Source organism: Heterodontus francisci, chromosome 36 (assembly GCF_036365525.1).
Source record: "Heterodontus francisci isolate sHetFra1 chromosome 36, sHetFra1.hap1, whole genome shotgun sequence".
Classification (NCBI taxonomy): Eukaryota; Metazoa; Chordata; class Chondrichthyes; order Heterodontiformes; family Heterodontidae; genus Heterodontus; species Heterodontus francisci.
This window is the reverse complement of record NC_090406.1, coordinates 25,637,173-25,656,284: the sequence shown is the minus strand read 5'-3', so window position 1 is coordinate 25,656,284 and position 19,112 is coordinate 25,637,173. Positions and strand designations below refer to the sequence as shown.

Here is a 19,112-nt window from a genome sequence, read left to right as displayed (position 1 = left end):
AAGTCGCCTGGGAAAAGCAGGTGACTTCTCAGCGCCCCGGGGGGTGGGCCCTGATAATCGGGCACAGGGTGCCCAATGGAGGGCCGTCCCCACTTCCCCAACCACCCCCAGGACCCAACACGCCCCCCTTCCCGCCAAACAACCACTCTTGCCTTGCTGGGGCCCAACCGATCATCCCGAGGCAGCCAAAACTCACCTTAAATTCCGGCCCGATGTCTTCCTCTGCAGTCAGCTGGGCTGCAGTCCCAGCAGTGGCCACCGCTCCTGGTGGCGCTGCTGGGACTAAGAGCTGCAGGCCCACTGATTGGCCGGCAGCTCAATGAGGCGGGACTTCCTCCCTCAAGCAGGTGGATGTCGCGCCTCGGAATAATTAAAGCCTGGGGACCCGTAAAATGCAGGACGGAGCCTCAGGCAAGGCGGAAGTGGGTTTGCCGCCGACTTTTACATCGGTGGCCAGCTTCCGTCCGCCCAATGTAAAATCCAACCCTCAAGATCAGCCTCATTGCTCTTAGCTGTACTGTCGCCTGTACTTGAATGTCTTTCTTGATTCTTGGCACAGGAACCGGAAGCAGAATTCAAGGTACAGCCTGAACAGAGCACAATAGAGTTTCACCATTACCTCTGTTGATTTATAATGTATCATTTTGACTATGTAAGTCAACATCCTATTAGCATTTTTGATTGGTTGTGCATGTTTAGCCATGAGTCTGCTAAGACACCAAGGTATCTTTCAGTGTCATTTTGAGCTATTTCAGCACCATTCTAGTCCAGTCTAACACTTTGATGCAGCATTAAATGAGTGTTATGTTGTTGGAGATGCATGTTCAGCTAGGCATAAAAGATCCCACTGCACTGTTTGAAAATGAGTAGGAAAGTCTTTCAGTGTCCCTGCCAACATTTGTTCCTCAACCAGCACCACCAAAGCCAATTAGAACATAGAAAAATTACGGCACAGAAGGAGGCCATTCAGCCTGTTGTGTCCGCGCTGGACGAAAAATAGAGCCGCCCAATCTACTCCCACTTTCCAGCACCTGGTCCATTGCCTTGCCGGCCACAGCACTTCATGTGCATGACCAAGTACCTTTTCAAAGAATTGAGGGTTTCTGCCTCCACCACCATTCCTGGCAGTGAATCCTCATGTCCCCTCTAATCCTTCTACCATTCACCTTAAATCTGTGCCCCCTGGTATTTGACCTCTCTGCTGGGGGAAACAGGTCCTTCCTGTCTACTCTATCTAGGCCCCTCATAATTTTGTACACCTCTATTAAGTCACCCCTCAGCCTCCTCTGTTCTAAGGAAAATAACCCTAGCCTATCCAATCTTTCCTCATAGCTGCAACATTCTTGTAAATCTCCTCTGTACTCTCTCCAGAGCAATTATGTCCTTACTGTAATGTGGTGACCAGAACTGTATGCAGTACTCCAACTGTGGCTTAACCAGTGTTTTATACAGTTCCAGCATTACATCCCTGCTTTTGAATTCTATACCTCGGCCAATAAAGGAAAGCATTCCATATGCCTTCTGATGAAGGGTCACTGACATGAAACGTTAACACTCCTTCTCTCTCCACAGATGCTAACAGACCTGCTGAATATTTCCAGCATTTCTTGTTTTTATTTCAGATTTCCAGCATTTTGCTTTTATTCCATATGCCTTCTTCACCACTGTATCTGCCTATCCTGCCACCTTCAGGGACTTGTGGACATGCACTCCAAGGTCTCTCACTTCTTCTACCCCTCTCAATATCCTCCCATTTATTGTGTATTCCCTCGCTTTATTTGCTCTTCCCAAATGCATATCCTCACACTTATCTGGATTGAATTCCATTTGCCACTTTTCTGCCCGCTCAACCAAACCATTGATCTCTTTCTGGAGTCTACGGCTATCCTCTTCACTATCAATTACATGATATACTTTCAAGTCACACACCGTCCTGACTTGGAACTATATCACCATTCGTTCACTTCGTTGGGTCAAAATCCTGGAACTTGCTCCCTAACAGCACTGTGGGTATACCCGCACTACATAGACTACAGTGGTTCAAGAAGGTGGCTCACCACCACCAGCTCATGGGCAATTAGGGATGGACAATAAATACTGGCCTTGCCAATGATGTTCACATCCCAGAAACGAATAAAAAAAGAGCAAAAGAAACCTGTTAATTGAAAGTCAGCATAGTCTGATGGTAACATCAGCACCTTGTGTTGCAGCAAGGACAAGAAGATTATGCTGATAGGGTTAGCTGAAGAAGGGTGGGAGGACGCTCATGTGGAGCATTAGCACCAGCATAGACCAGTTGAGCCGATTGTTTCTGTGCTGTATATTCTACATAATTTTATGATCACTGAACACAGTGAATGCCATGTTCTGGGGCTTTATTTCACACAAACAAAACTGTGGCATTCCAAAAAAAAATAGAACTACCTATTTTCTCAATGTAAAGCACACAGCGACACAGCCACAATCACCCTCTCTCATTGCTTGTGATCTTTTATTTCTGGTTGCCCAAAAGATTGTCAGGAATTTCCTGAAGGGGGCAGTGCAGGAGTTGGGGGGCAGGGGTGGGGGGGGGGGGGGGTGCAGGGTGCAAGGTCTCCCAAACAGCTGTGTAATGCTGAAAGATATGACACATAGATAGCATTTCCACTAAAGCTCCACCAAAGTTAAAACGGCCAATTGGGAGAACCCCAAAGGAAATTCCCAGTGCTTCTTTATAGCGCAATAGTCAGGTCTAGCTGTGAAACCAGGTATAGATTGAAAATATAGGTGCGATCGGAGACTGTCATATCAGTCAACTGTTAATGTTCCACAGAGTAGAAAGTGAATCACGTTATTGTAAGTAGCTGATAGCCTTGAATAAACTTGCTGACATCTTGATCTACTTTGCCACTCCATGGATGCAACCACACATGAGAAAATGAACGTGAATAGGAGCGCGGTATGTAGAAGTTAAAGCATAGAAATTGGATTGCACTGCTTTTTACAGGTGCACTGCACCTAGATCATTCCCTGATAGAGATGCGATCCAATTTCCAAGCTCAGATGTTGATCTTGTGCACATTGTATGCTTCTCATGAGATGGTTAAAATTCTGAAGTTAACATTATGCACGATTGACTTTATCAGTGGGATCTGTGCACAAAATAGAAAACATCTCCAGCAGGCAACAATGCCTCTTGCAATTGATTATTTTGAAACCTGTTCCATCTGTAGCAAGCTGTAGAGGATGAGTGGATAAGCCATTTGCCAGTGTGGACAACAGCTATTTATAATGTTCATTTGTCCACTGAAGAAACTACTCATGTACCCATGTACGCCTGGGTTTTCCTAAATCTGAAATGGGCACACACTATAGTTTGTAGGGAGAGGCCAGATATTTTTATTTGGCACAGCACAGCCCTGTCAACATCCTTCAGGGGGTGTTGGGGGGTTCGAGGTGGGGGGGGGTAGTTGCAGGGTGGGAAGGGAAACAAAACAAAACATTTGGGTTTTGAGATGTAGGTACACAGGGTAGATTGTCACTTTCCTGTGACCAGTTAAAAATTTAGCACAATTTATTTAACACAGGAATCCCAGGCTTCGTTTCAAAGGGCATCTTTTGGTTGCTGATTGGAGCAAAGTAAAAATTCCACTCCGTGGCCTCTCTCTGTTTGAAGATGCCTTGACTATCTTCAGGACATGGACATGGACAGGGGTGGCATCCTGGGATTATTAAATTAGTCTGGCACTTGCGAAGTAATTAAAATCAACATTGAAGATGAAGACTGCAAATTTTCTTTCAGGGCAAGATGTGATAGATAACAAGTCTGCAACAAAAAAAAAGTCCAACTGAAACACTTTAAGTAATTCCTTTATTGTATTTCAGCATATTCAACATTACAAATGAAAGAGCTTTTATCTGTGAACAAAACCCTCTGCACATTTTGCAAACTGAAGGAAAATTCGTTATTGACCTTCTAATTGCTCCTTTCCAGTTTCCTAATGTTAACAGACTTTGCCCATGGAGGGCCCCACCCCCGCCCCCCTGTTATTCATGAACTGTATTAATCTGTTGTAATTATTCACTACCTAACCTTCCATTTTGCAGTACTGTGAGTTTTCTTTCTACCAGCAGAGGTAAACACTAGTGAAAAAAGGGTTGAGTGAATATGAGGTATTGACACCTATACTGCTTGTATTTCTTATTAGGTATCTCCCCCACAGTGAAGAAGACTGAGATGGACAAATCTCCATTTAATAGCCCATCTCCACAGGACTCGTCTTCACGATTGAGTAGTTTCACACAGCACCACCGTCCCGTGATCGCTGTGCACAGCGGTAAGAAAACAGCTTTGCTAAAGATACTGTCAGAAATATAGACTCTTGAAAACAAAGAGCAAAATATTGTAGTCCATTATTTATTGGGTGTCATATGCTCCATTTTGTGTAACTGTAAAATTTTCAATTAAGCCAAAACCCACCTGGCCCACTTTTACGAAAGGGCATAAATATAAAAAATTATTGGGCCTGATTTTGCAGTCAGAAGCAAAGTGACAGTGCTCATCACTGAAGTCAAAGAAAGGTACCCACAAAAATCTGGTGAGCTCTCTGGCATAGCTTTCACCTTTCCCAATGTTAATTTCATTCTGGCACCAGCTAAAGGGGATCTCTGGTATCCAACAACAGTGATATCATCAGGTAGCCCAATCCCATTGAAGAATTCTGACAGACAACAAACCAGCAAGTAGCAAGCAGCTTTATCATTCACTTTTTATAATTTTACAGAAAGCAAAATAAAGAGTGGGACATACACTTTGGATGAAGGTGGAAGCTGAAATATCATATACAAATTTAAATTTATTATTTTAAAAATCTATGGAATTTTAATCATGAAAGAGAAATTTGACATTCCACAAACATAATATTAGTTTTTCAGGGCCAAAGAGGTTGTTCAGCTGTAGTTATGACTTCTTATGCTATTAAAAACTTAGTTCCACCCCATTCAACAAAATGTAATCCTTTCAGGGGTTGTTGCAGTGAGAAACATAGCGTAAAAAGTGGAAGTTCATGTCAATTCAGTGATTTCTAATTGATTTCATCTGCAAGGACATCAGGAGCGCACCCTGTGTGGAAGCGGGGAATCACTGACATCAACTTCTGGATTTCTGTGTTTAACTACGTGTATGTGGATACCAGAATTTGCTGTCAGTTTTGCAAGATTAATGCAAGTGTATGCTAATAGTTTCACTGTCATTATAACTGCAAAATTCGGGCCATTGTTCTAATGACAAATTTTTGTAGTGGACTACTTGATCACCTTTTGTGCATCATGATCATAATTTCCTCCATGACAGCCACTTGTGCTGGGAATAAATCCATAGCCATTCTAATACTCTATTTTTTCTCTCCTGTAATAACTTTGTAGTATTCTAATGTCTGTAGCAACCATTTTCTTTGGTTGCCACGAGGAAACAGTGATAACAATGGCATCCAAGTGTCCTGGGTTTCTAATTGGCTGGAGTCTAATAATGCTTTAGAAAGGACTTTCAAGCATAGTCCTATTCACCTTCCTTCTATCATGCATACACATATACAAACACACTTTCCAACAAGAGTTACTAGATAGTGAACAAGAGTAGAATCTCTTCTCCTTCCCCTACTATTTCCCCCCCCCCTCCCTTTCCCAGGGGCACAAAAACAAACAATATCACTACTCAGCCTTAGATTTCCTAGTCTGTGTGAGTCAGTATCCAGTGGTACCTTTATCCAATAAGCTATCAAGCGAACCTTGAGAGGTACCATTAATTGTAGACTTCAGCACTTGCAGGATAACTAGGATACACATACGCTGAAACAAATCACTAGTCCATTATGTCACTTACACCTTGCTGCTGACGGGAAAGATGAATATTTGGTGCTTGTGTATTCACTAATATTTCTATATAAATTTATCAACCGAATAAAATTTTATGAATATAATTGCTGCTGCTCTGCTCACTGCAGTTAAAAGCAACCACATAATTAAGCCCAGTACTGAAATTTCTAATTCTGAAGATAATTTTGGATTGCTTTCTTGTGAACTTCATTGTCACATTTACCCCCATCATCATTTCAATTTTGATACCATGACCTGCCAGTCAAAAGTCACTGCACACTGATGTTGGAATTTCCTTTAGCAATGAAGCCTGAAACCCGAAAGATCTGAATTGTTATGCTCTGTATTTATGGGTTTATTTATGGGCCTGTTAGAAATAATGGGCTTATTTTTCTTGAAGTGTATTGTTTCCTAACCCAAACATAAATAAATATTTAAACTCCAAACTCCAAAGCTGCACTTGTACAGCTGCTTCTTTTGTTTAGATTCTGGTCAGCATGTCAGCTCCCTGTGTTTACAATGTTAAAGTCTGTTTTCTTATTCTGGTGGTAGAGCTTTCCACAAATATACCATTCTGGTGCCAGAAGAAACGAGACAGATTTATCAGTATAAATGCAACAAACCAACCCATGGACGCTGGCCTGCTAGAGTCAACCAGAAACTAGCAGTAGTATAAAACTGGCTTTGCCTTGTGAATACTGATCCATTGTTCGTACAAATGGGTTTGTTTAACATATTTGGCATTCAAATAGTCATTTGGTAGTACAGAACTTTAGTATTGCTGAAAATAGAGACATTATGTCGAAGCTTTTCGTCTTGCACTCATCAGGACAACCCGCAAGAGTACCAAAGTAAGGGAAAACAACAAATTTATACTGTATGAGAAGAGAGTGCTGATTGGTTGGCAAGTGAACTCCAATTGGTAGAGGCCTTGCCATGGAGAATGCACCAGTTTACAGTGACTGACAGTTAAGTGCCAAGCTTTGTTTGAAATTTAAACCAGGCATTGCCCTGAGGAATGAACCAGCGAATGGCTGTCACTTATTTTGTTTATCTGAAACAGGCGCAATGTTTATACATGTTCTTTGTGTCTGCAAAGAAAAGGGCCCTGTGTACTAATATATGTAACTTCCAGTACACGCAACTGTGCCACACTGCAAGCCCTACTGGCAATCTTAAATTGGTTGTCAGCATAATTCTTAGCACACTGAGGATTATTTATCCAATGTTGTCCAATCGTGGAATCACATATAATATTGGACATTGTGTTTTGAGTTTTCTAGGCATGGGCTGGTTGGGTATGGCCTGTACCATGCCCGTTGCGAACAGCAGAAGGGACATGTTGTTTGATACGGTCCTCCAGTCTTTGGAACGTACCTAGCATTCTCCATGGTTGTTTTCCCTTACTTTGGTATTCTTGCGGATTGTCATCATGAGTGCAAGACAAAAAGCTTCGACATAATGGGCCGGATTTTAAAGCCCTTCTGCCGTTGGGAACGGTGGTGGGGGGGCAATGAGGTTCGGTGCAGAGGCCCACCACCGACCCGACAGCGGCAGGACCCATGCCAATCTCGGCGGCGGCAAGGCCTCATGGCGGCTGCCCCGCCGCTCGGTGATGGGACTCCCATTTCAATATGTAAACTAATTTACAAACCTGATTTAACGAGGGTCCCATCGCCACACTGATCTTCATTTGGGCGGCCAACAATGCCATGCCTTCGAATACCCATTTGGGGAAATGTAGCGTGACTCCTGTGGGGAAGGTGGAGGGGGATTTTGTTCTCTGTGTGGGAGTGGGGGAGCAGGGTGACAACATTGCAGATTGGTCGGGGGTGGGTGATGGGTGGGGGTGAAGGGCAAAGCTGCCGAGCTTTGTGGGGGGGCGGGGAAGGTCACATTCTCAATATTCGAATTCTGGGGGGCAAAAGGGCACGAATGTTTGGAAGTGCCATTGTTGGGGGGGGTGGTGACGGTGGGGTGGAAAACTGCATGGAAAGGTCATTTAATTCAGTTTTGTGAAATTTTAACTTACCTGGCCGTTTAAATTTTAAATGTCCATTGAGGTCTGTAAGCCCTTTAAAAACGGCATTGGCTCCGGACACCGTTGCCAGTGACGGCTCACCCGCACCCTCCATGTCATCACGGGGGGGACGGGTGGCAGACTCTTAAAATGCAGCCCAATGTCTCTATTTTCAGCTGTATTTGGTATTGACAAACAGCAGAACTTTAGGTGTATGAGGTGCCGTAACCATCCTGTTTTTGTAAATATAAAAGAATGTTTTTCAAGCCTAATTAGTCTTTGTACTACAGCATGCTTTCGGTTCTTTATTTTAGCATATATGTGTAAACTTGTGAAAGATCAATCATATGCCTAAGGGATTATTAAGAAGCAGATCAGAAACACAGTAACATTCTGATGTAGTTTCCAGTGGTCATTACACCAAATACTTTGCAAAGCATCAAATAAGCATTACTTGGTATAAATATATTTCAACTTGGGCGGTAGTACAAACTGGGTGATAGTTCATCAACGGCCTGATTTATATCCCACCCAACTTTCCTTTCCATTGACTAAAGTTTGATTATGATATTAGGCGTATAAATCTAAATATTAATTGAAGGGAAAGTTTACATTCTCAGGAAAAATGGAAGAAACGTGGGAATATTTAAAAAGAGATTGTGCACTCTTTTATGTATCTTTCTAGTTCTAATTAGTAACATAATATGTATTTGCATGTGGAAAAGTTAGTCCATTGAGCAATTTAAAAGAATTCAGAGAAAATTTTATTTCTGAAACATTATGCTTGATGTAGTTTATTGCTTAAGGGATTTATACATTCTGCTGCCCCTTTCACTGTCCATATTTGACAGATGGCTCCAGGTCATCTTACTGCTTTGCACTCCTGTTGTCATGTAATTCAGGAATACGCCATCACTAAGACTGCCTATTTCCAACTCCATAACATTGTCTGACTCCGCCCTTGCCTTAGCTCATCTGCTGTTGAAATCCTCATCCATGTCTTTGTTACCTCTAGACTTGGCTATTGCAAGGTACTGCTCGCCAGCCTCCCAAGGTTTACCCTCCGTAAACTTGAGGTCATCTAAAACTCTGCTGTCAGTGTCTTAAATCACACCAAGTCCCATGCACCCATTACCCCAGTATTCACTGACCTAAATTGGCTCCCAGTCAAGCAATGTCTCGATTTAAAATTCTCACCCTTGCTTTCAAATGGTCCCGCCCTTCCCTATCTCTGTAATCTCCTCCAGCCCCACAACCCTCGGAGATACCTCCGCTCATCCAATTCTGAATCTCTTAAGCATCTCTGATTTTAATCACTTCACCATTGGTGACTGTGCCTTCAGCTGCCAAGGCCCTAAGCTCTGGAATTCTCTCTTTACCTCTCTTTCCTCCTTTAAAATGCTCCTTAAAACCTATCACTTTGACTAAGCTTTTGGTCATCTGCCCTAATATCATTTTATGTGGCTCGGTGCCAAATATTGTTCAATAACATTCCTGTGAAACACCTTTGGAATGCTTTACTGTGTTGAAGGTGCTATATACAAGTTGGTGTTGTAGTACTGAACTGAGTGAATCATGTGCACAGAATTTGAATTAATTTTGTTTTGAATAGAAATGCATGTTCCTTTTAAATCAGTGATACTCCACTGCCTCCGGCGACACAAATATATTGCTTCCCCATTGATAGGGAAACGTACTGCCAACATCCTCACTGATGCAATGGATATTGTACTTATCAGTACGAGGGTGCACTGTATCTTGTAACAAGCACTTACTTTTCCATGAAATAAAAACAGAAAATGCTGGAAATACTCAGCAGGTCTGGCGGCATCTGTGGAGAGAAAAACAGAGTTCCGTTTCAGGACTATGACCTTACATCAGAACTGCTGCTACAGTGAGCGCCCAAAGTTGATATGAGGCTGGTCTGTGTGAAAAGCACAATTGTAAAAACGTTAATTTAAAAAAAATCTACGTCTTGTTGTGAAGGCTTCCATTTTCTGTTGAGACAGGAGGACATATGCAGTTTTTGTCTATGATTCGCAAAAATGGAGCATGGTACAAGTTCATAGTGTAGAAGCTATTCTGTCTAACCCTCACAGTCACCAAATTTTAAAAAATGAAAGGTGTTTTAACACTTGATTAAAATCTCATTAAAAATGTTGACTTGTGCTAATGGTCAGTAGGAAACATTTGTCATTGCAAATAAGTTTTCTGTAGTGTGCTAATGCTGAAAGTTGTGAGTGAAAAAGCAAATCCCTTGCATCTTCAATACCCACAATATGAGTAAATGTAAGATCTAATTCTTTTTCTTTAGAGTGGTTTGAAGCAAAATCTGTTCTTTTGTACATTTGCAGGTCTTGCATCACGAAGTCCCCATGCCTCTTCATCTTTACATTTTCCAACAACCTCCATCCTTCCCCAGAGTGCTTCAGGTTACTTCCCTCACACAACGATCCGGTTCCCACCTCATCTCAATCCACCGGACCCTCTCAAGGATCTGGTGTCACTTGCCTGTGACTCATCTAATCAGCAACCAGGCCCGGTAAGAGTAAACTTTCTTACAGAAGTCCCTAATGTACAAGTGTGAAAAGGGGAAAATGAAGCCTAATTCTGCATCTTAAAAGAATATAAGGGATGAATAAAATTTTATAGCACAAGAAAAACACATTAGTCTTTTTCTGAAACTTCCTTCAATGTCAATTATTAGAATTTCCCATTTTCCCATCAGAGAATTTGTCTGAATATAAACCAAAAAAGTCTCAAATTCTCAGATATCAAGAGGTTATATAAAGGTTGCCAAAAGTCAACATTTTGGTGGAGGATTTCAAATACTCTGATCAAGTTTGATCAAGTTTTCTGATCAGTTCAGCTCAGTACAGGAGTCCAGTGTTGTCGCAGTCTACCTTCATGTATCTCGGCAATGTTCTGTCAGCATCTACATTCCTGTATTACTTTTTAGTCAAATTATTAATGCAAAATTTCACAGTAGATGTGAATGGTCCAATCCCTTTGCCAATAACCTTAAACAGTGAAATTTAGTGATGTTATGTAAATAGGCTGAACAATTGCAATATTTACACCACTAGTAGTGGGACTTGTGAGCTTAAAGAGATGTTCTTGCTGCTGTCTGTGGGCTCGTGGAGTCATCTTTGGTGCCAGTTAAGTGCTGGTAAGGTAGGTAATGCAAAATCCTGTTCAGGAATATTTGCTGCATCGATGTAATTTTGCTTCAGGTGCCCCTTCCCAGAAGATGCCATGCAATGTTAACTCCTCTTCTTGGTTCATGAAGTATCATCATCATCCCTTCTTGGTCCATGTAGTGTCATCACCAAGGTTCCCTCTAAGCTGTGTGGCCACGCAGCAACCCGGGAGTGGCTGTGCACAAGTCAGCCTCTTTAAGTTACTGCGCGTGCACAACTGTGCTAAAAAATTTAAAGGGACTGTGCACTCAAAGAAAAAATTAGAAGTTGCATTGGTCATCACCCCTTCTTGGTTCATGAAGTGTCAGTGCCCCTTCTTGCTCTATGTTGTATCATTTCCTTGCTGTAGCTGTTTCCAGTTATCTTCAGGATGCCTAGAACTGAGATGGCATTTGCAACTGGGCTGGTACAGATCCTCACTGATATCAATGGAGATCGTCCCGTCACCTTCAAAAGAACAAAGGGATAGTGGAATGTGATTTTTGTATCCCTCCATCATAACTCAAGTGATATGGTTGAATCAAGTATAAAAGATATACCACAGTTTCTTACTGTACATCTAAATACTTTGACCCGAATCAGTATTTCTTTTGCCTGTCAGTACAATTTGTGTGTAGCTAAGTGCATCAATGGCTACAACCGTGGGTAAGGAAGAAAGAACATACATTTATATAGGATCTTATCAGGCCCCAAAGCATTTCACATCTAATAAATTACTTTTTAAAGTGTAGTCACCATTGTTAACCAGGCAAATGCAGCCACCAATCTGCACACAGCATGGTCCCAACTATGGCAAATGAGATGACTAACCAGTTAATTGATTTTTGGTGGTGCTTTGGAGAGAGAAATGTTGGACTAAGATGCTAGGAGAATTCCCTGCTGTTCTTGACGTGGTGCATTGCCATCTTTTATGTCCATCTGAATAGGTAGATGGGCCCTTGGTTTAACGTCTCATCTGAAAGATGGTGAATCCAGCAATATAGCATGCCCTCAGCCTTGCAGGTTACTCATTTTATATTATGTTCTCAAATAATGTGCGACTTAAACTCACAACCAACTGACTCAGCAGCATACATATTCCCAAATAAACCAAACTGACATGGCAATTGAATAAAAGAGATTTGTTTTAAAAATGCCATTCGAAGTTCTTTACCTTCTGTAGTATCTTTCTGTAAACTAGAATCTGGCATGCAAATGTCTAAAAGTGTTTTGGGCCACTTATTATACCAAGGAAAATGTACAGATCCCTTCAGTGATACCAGGAGGAGAAGTAACTAAGATTATGGAGTGTGGACTGAATTTCCCAGTCAGGTTGAAGAGTATGGTAGGGGGGAATTTTATGGAGGCAATGGGGGTCTTGGCTGTCGACTGGAGAGCCAGGGTAAGAGATCCGCGTTGCCTCCTTTGGGGAAGGCCTGGCGTATCATGAACCAATCAGGCACTTGAGAGGCCACTGGCAGGTCTTCGCCAGGATCAGGAAGTCCAGCCCACCGAGAGCTGCTGCCCAATCAGAGGCTGGAAGCTCTTTTGCTTGGCTGCGCCACTGGGAAGGCGTTGGCTGCTGTCAGAATGGCACCCAGCAGAGGCCCGGGATCGTGGAGCAACCCAGGCTACAATGATGGTGGGAGGGGTTCCACGGGTTGGGAGTCCAGGGGATGGGGTGTAGGGGGATGGCTGCCAGTGGGCCCCTCCTTCCCGATGCTGGGTCCCTTGATCAATTACCCCCCCCGCCCCCACCGGTAGGGTTTACATGTCGTGCTGCTTGAGTGGCGACAGGCCCGCCTGCCACTGGGTTTATACCAGCGATGGCGGGAAGAGGCCCTTAATTGGACATTAATTGCCCCTCAAGGGCCTCAGTTGGCAGTGAGATGGGTAGGCCATTCTCGGGCCTTCCTGCCACAAAGTTAATGGGGCGGAGATGGAAAGATGGCAGGGTCCCCACCCGCCACCATCCTGCCCAATTAAATGCCTTCTCTGCCTCCAAATTCACCACAGGGGAGAGTATAAAATACTGCCATACATATCTATGCCAGTAGGCAATCATTAAATGGACAATTTAGAGACAGGTTCCAGCTGTGCCGTAGTAGGAAGCAGCAGGGGTGGTGTTGGTGTAGATGTATTCAGGCTATTGTGGTTCATACAGATATTGCTCTGCAATGTTTACTCATTAGAATCAGGACTGCATTGTAAATACATGTATAATTATTGATTACCATTCAGCCCACTTGTTCCAAAACATCTCTCTGTTCTTTACAGTGTGCTATCATGTTACATATATTAATGCAAACTAAAGGCATGTCTTTGTTGATCACACCTTCCATCAACCTGGGTCTGGAGAACAGGACGTGCAGTCCAGAGACATCTCTACAAATCTTTCAATGCCACTTCTAAATCAGACTACATAGAGGCATGTTTGACCAGAGCTGTCAATGCTGAGTATATTCCAGGTGCGAAGGTTTCAGATGGAAGTTTGGCACATGCTTGTGTCATAACAATGAAAGCATAAACAGGGCTAAAAGCAGCAACAGCAAATGTTAAAAATACATGAGTCTCTCAATTTGTAAAGCGAAAAGGAAGGTTAACTTTTCAGAATTTTGTTATTTATTTCAGATTTCCAGCATTTGCATTTTTTTCTTGTTAAAAGTGATGAGATGTGACCATCTCAAGGGTCTCAGATACTGTCCTGTTATTATTGCTCTGGCTACTCATAGTCACATTTTTTTTACAGAGCAACAGAATTTTGTTTCCTGTAGCAAGAAGCATTTTCAGCCCATCACCTATCATCTGGAAGAAGTGGGCTCACACCAGGAAGGATGGACGTCCAGTGTAAAATAAAACCAAACTGGCACAAAGCCCTGCCAAAAACAGATAAGCTGCTACAGTTACAACAAACTCCAATGCCAGCTGTAACAGCATTCACACTTTAATGACTGAAAAACTCCTCTCATTTGTTTTCTGTCATTAACAATCACACTGGCAGTGGGAGGTTGAAATAGTGCTCTGTGAATGCATTTTTGTACCCTGCAAGGATTGCAGCTTCACAACAATGCAAACAAGCAGCGAAAATATCATTGTCGCATTGCTGTACCATGACACTAGAAGTAACACTGCCATCCTTTACAGTGGCTAAGTGAACTTCATCTTTTTCTCTCCTTTTTTCAGTTAGCCCCTTGTCCTCTCTTCCATGTTTACTGTGAATCGTGGGATCGCTCTGCCTACACCATTCACTCCTGTCACTACAGAACAAAAGAAGGCTAAAATAAGACTGAGAATTACCAACACTATCAACGAAATTGTGATTCTGAGGCAGCAGCCTGAGTTAGTGTGACTCTCATAAAATGAGCTATTTGGAGTTCTGTGTTAGTGCAGTGTGGGAACTTATTCCATCCTCAACCAAAATGGACTCACAATCTGTAACTCCAAAAGGTTTCCCTCTTATAGTAAAGGTCCAATGCAAACATAAGTCCAGACTTGGATTAGAATTCATATTCAAGCTCAGTTCCCTGACATTGTGGATGTAGGGCTTGCTACATGAGTCAGGTTGACAACCACAGATCAGACACACTGCCACTATTGTCATTCTAGCTTTCATCTGCTTTGCTGATCTACAGGGCATCAAATCAGTCAAACAACAGAATACCAGACTGCAAAACAATTTCTAATGCATTTGGTTACAACAGTTATTCATCTCAGGAGATCACAGTTTGGAAGTTGGCTGAGTTTTTGAAGGATTGTGATGTGATAAAACTGATTCACAAAACAGGTTTAACAATGTGACTTTGAATGAAAGTTGTTCGTCAATTCCTCCCTTATTTCATCTTGTTTGTTATGTGACAAAATGGCAGGGCATGAAGTTTTTGTTAATTGTAGTTTCCAGCATTCCATATATCTCTTTCACTTTCAAGTGACCAATCAACTTGAATACAATAAACTTGATTTTCCTTGCAGTTCTTCTAACTTTAAAAGTCAGCTTGACTCAGTAATGGCACTTTCCCGTCTAAATCAGGAGGTCACAAATTCAAGCCCCTGTCTAGGAATTGAGCACCTAATCTAGGCTGACACTTCGGTACAGTACTGAGGGGATACTGCACGGTCAGAAGTGTCATCATTTGGATGAAATGTTGAACAGATGCCTTCTCAGGTGGATTTAAAAGATCGCATAGCACTATTTAAAAAAGAGCAGGGGAGTCCTTCTGGTGTGTTGGCAAACATGCAACCTGTGATGAACAACATCAAAATTAATCAGTCATTTGTTTTATTGCTGTTTGTGGGATCTTGCTGTGCCCAACTTGGCTGTTCAATTTGCATACATCACAACAGTAACTACACTTCAAAAGTACTTAATTTGCTGTAAAGTGCTTTGTGACATCCTGAGGTCATGAAAGGCGCTATATAAATGCAAGTCTTTTTTTTTCTTAAAAAGGTTTTTGTGTGCTGCCAAGAACAATCATCTGTTCAGCTTGTGATCTCAAGGTCCAACTGAATTGTTGTATGTGCCAAAAATGATACAATAGTCCATTTGCGTATCCAGCTCACTTGTTGAGAACATAGTGGTTGTTCCCAGTGGCCACAATATTGCTCTGTAGTCTGCATGTGACTGTTGTTCACTGGAAAAGAGTAGTCACAGCAGTTATCAGCAACTAACTGACAGATACAGATGCCCACTGCACAAGAGCCGCTCTATTCTAGTTTCCCCACATTTCTCAATATTGAAACATGTAATTCATGTTATGCTTCCATTTGCTACTGGTAAGTAAGAAAAATAAGGACTGTTTAGCACATTACTGTATTGTGGTCCATCACAGTTCAGTTTTAAGCCCAGTTTTTTAATATTGCAGTATCTGTTCTTTGAATAAGAATTCCACTAATCCATTTAAATCCATTAAGTGCTTCCAGCTGTGCAACATTGCTCCCACTACCTGAGAACAATCAGTTTTCTGGAAAATTTGTTATTCTTATTCTACATATACATTTAGTCCAGTCATGCATTAAACTAATAGAGTGAATGTATATAATTTACTGTCATTATCAAAGAATTTTATAAGCTAAACTGCTGGCAGAAATCTGTTTTAAAAGCTGGTCTCTGCAGTTTTAATAAGCACTTCAATAAGATTAGGATTATCATACTGCAATTTAATATCTATGCAAGTCTCCTGTGTTTAACTGCATTTCTACACACTTTATTTATATCGCAGGGTTTGAAGTAGTACTGGGAGGTATAACTTTAACATCACATACTCTTATGTCCTAATATGATGTTACAAGAGTGTCTCTTTGTTGCTATTGCAAAATCCATTCCCAGTAAGTTCATGTAAAATTTCAAAGTATAGGGAACTGAAACCCGTGGCACAGAATCATCATGTATCATTTGGTATCACATGCCTCTTTCTTTGATTCGCCTTCTCAATTTGCACCACTTTTTAAGTACAAGAAGGCAAGCAAATTCCTCTGAGATTTGTGCCATGTGGCTCAACTGAGCAGAGATATGTAGCTTGGGATGAGATGGAGCAATGACTTTCTTTGCTCCTTCTAAAGGCAGAGGGCAGGATTTTGCCATAGGCGAATGGGACTTCCCCACTGAGGTAAAAGTCAGTGGCGAACCCGCTTCTGCCTAGCCTGGGGATCCAACCGGCATTTTACGGGTCCCCGGGCTTTAAATGTCCAGAGGCGGGACTTACACCCGCCTGAGGGAGGAAGTCCCGCCTCATTGAACTACCGGCCAATCAGTGGGCCAGCAGCTCTTAGTCCGAGTAGTGCCACCGGGAGCGGTGGTCAGTGCTGAGACTGCAGCCTAGCCGACTGAGGGGGATGCCATGGAGCCGGGATCCAGGGTAGGTCGTCAATGCCTCACCGTGGGAATCGGGCACACCCCGGCAAGGCAAGGGTGGTTGTTTAGGGGGAAGGGAAGCGTCTTGGATCCCGGGGATGGGTTGGGAGGCGGGGGCAACCCTCAATTGGGCACCCTGTGCTCGACTGCCATGGCACCAACCCCCCCCCACCGCGCGTAGAAAGGCCGGCAGCTATCGCTGGGTGGCCTTTTACGTCCCCAGCACGCCACATGCCACTGTTAAAATACCCATGGAGGCGGATGAGGGCCGTTAAGTGGCCACTTAAGGGCCTTGATTGGTCTCGGGGTGGGGTGGGGGGGTGGACGGGGGCGGGCGGGCCACCTGACCGCCATAAAGTTGGCCGGAGATGTGAGCAAGGCAGGAAGGCCTCCTGGAGCCTCCCGCTCAATTTTACTCCGCCCCCATACGCCCTCCACACCACCATCCGACCCACTGGGGCGGCGTAAAATTCAGCCCAGAATGTCCAGCTTAATACCAAGCAAACGCTGTCACACAAGTCGAAGTTGACACAAGTGTCGGCCATCACCAGGGCTTCAATCTGCAGGTTCAAGAGCACTAACGGAACAAGGACTTTATCACATCACTTATTATTATGTCACGAAATAGAATATGTCATTCACTCATACAGAATTGCAACAAGTCAACAACCGCACTCTAATTGTCTCATTAGCGTATAACCAAGGAAATATGTTCAGATGTTAAATCCCCAACGCTACTACTAATTCAAGGAAAAGTTGATGATTAAAACAGAATTAGCTGTCTGTGAAGACAATTTCACGGGGGTTGATGAACAGGTTCGCCAACAATTTGCAGATGCCAACAGCTTTTCTGCATTCACAAATTGTTGTTGTACAAATATCTTCAATTACTGTAGAAAGTTCAGTTCACAGAATATCATTTGTCTGCCCACGTGTTATGTCAATTTTAAAAGCCACAAGGAACAGTTAGTGCTCAAAATGGAAATTATACTATTGTGCCACTTTTCTCTGTCGACTGGTTGAGAGATTAACATGGATGTAAAATACTTCACTAATACAAAAGATTTCTAGGACTTTTCAGATGCTCTCATTCTTTTAAAGAGTCAGTTCTCAATACTATTTTCAGAGTAAACTGAAATATAGGGGGCAATTTTAACCCTGCCCAGTCAGTGGGAACTGGGCAGGTGGGCAGTTAAAATTGTCCAGGTCACTTACCCGCCTGGGGCTGCTGGGAGCTGACCACCTGCAATTTTAACTTCTTCAACTGAGCAGGCAGCAAGGACAACCACCCCACGCTGGTGGGATCCTCTGGAATATATGCATGTTGGGTCCTGATGACCAGATTGCAATTTTAACTTGGTGACCTGAATATGAAGTGGCAATATTTATACAACCAATGCAATGATTCAAGTTGATTTTAAGATACGTATAGATAGCTATTTTAAGAAATAAAATGCTGGTTCCCAGATGGCTCATTGAATAAATGCACGACTTAAGTGATATTGAAGCATGTGGACCAGGAGTATTCCAGGTGCAATACTTACTTTATAGGGAGTTCAGTCTATGCAGCAGTTAGAGTCTATAATTGGTCTCAGTGTCCTCAGACAGGGGAAGGGGGGGTAGGGTGGTGGTGAAGAAGTAACTAGGGATCCTGTTCCTGCTCGTTATTCAGTGACTTCTGCTAGAAAGGGCAGCTGTGAGCTGATTTTTATTTCAGGGGTGTCAAATGAATTTTGGAATTTTATAAGATAAAATAATAACAATCAACAGTAACAAATTCTCCTGAAATGTTATCTTCATCTTTACAGGTCCCATGTTATAAAATCTAAATTTCTGTCTTAATTAGTTTTGTTGCATCTCATTCAGTCCATTACTTCCCTATACATTATCTCATCACACCATTTCAAACTGCAACTTAGTCTTTTCTAGGACCTCAAACCTGTGGACCTCCTTATCTCCCTCAGCCTTCCTTTCCTCATACAACCTTTTAGATCCCAAGTTTAATGTCGTCTAATCACCACAACTTGATTTACATCATATTCTTTCCCGCCCTTTTCCATCATTGATGGTGTTTTGCATTGTATGCACTGGCAATTCATCTAACTTTCCCCTTTAAAAAAGGTAATCACATTAATGTATGATCTTATTTTTTTTTAAAACACTAATAATTGTTTCTCATCACTTAGCTTTCTGAAGTGTGTAGCAATTAAGG

At 42.5% G+C, this 19,112-nt stretch overlaps 1 protein-coding gene across 3 annotated transcripts in view; it reads left to right on the top strand.

Annotated features, from left to right (window-relative positions):
* nfic (nuclear factor I/C) overlaps positions 1-19,112 on the top strand; it is a 535,921-nt gene that overhangs the window by 384,434 nt on the left and 132,375 nt on the right. For all 3 annotated transcript variants that reach the window (XM_068016379.1, XM_068016380.1, XM_068016378.1), the window contains exons 7-8: positions 4,188-4,316; positions 10,228-10,415. In XM_068016379.1, the coding sequence (XP_067872480.1) occupies positions 4,188-4,316; positions 10,228-10,415 (317 nt within the window). The remainder of the gene's footprint in view (positions 1-4,187; positions 4,317-10,227; positions 10,416-19,112) is intronic.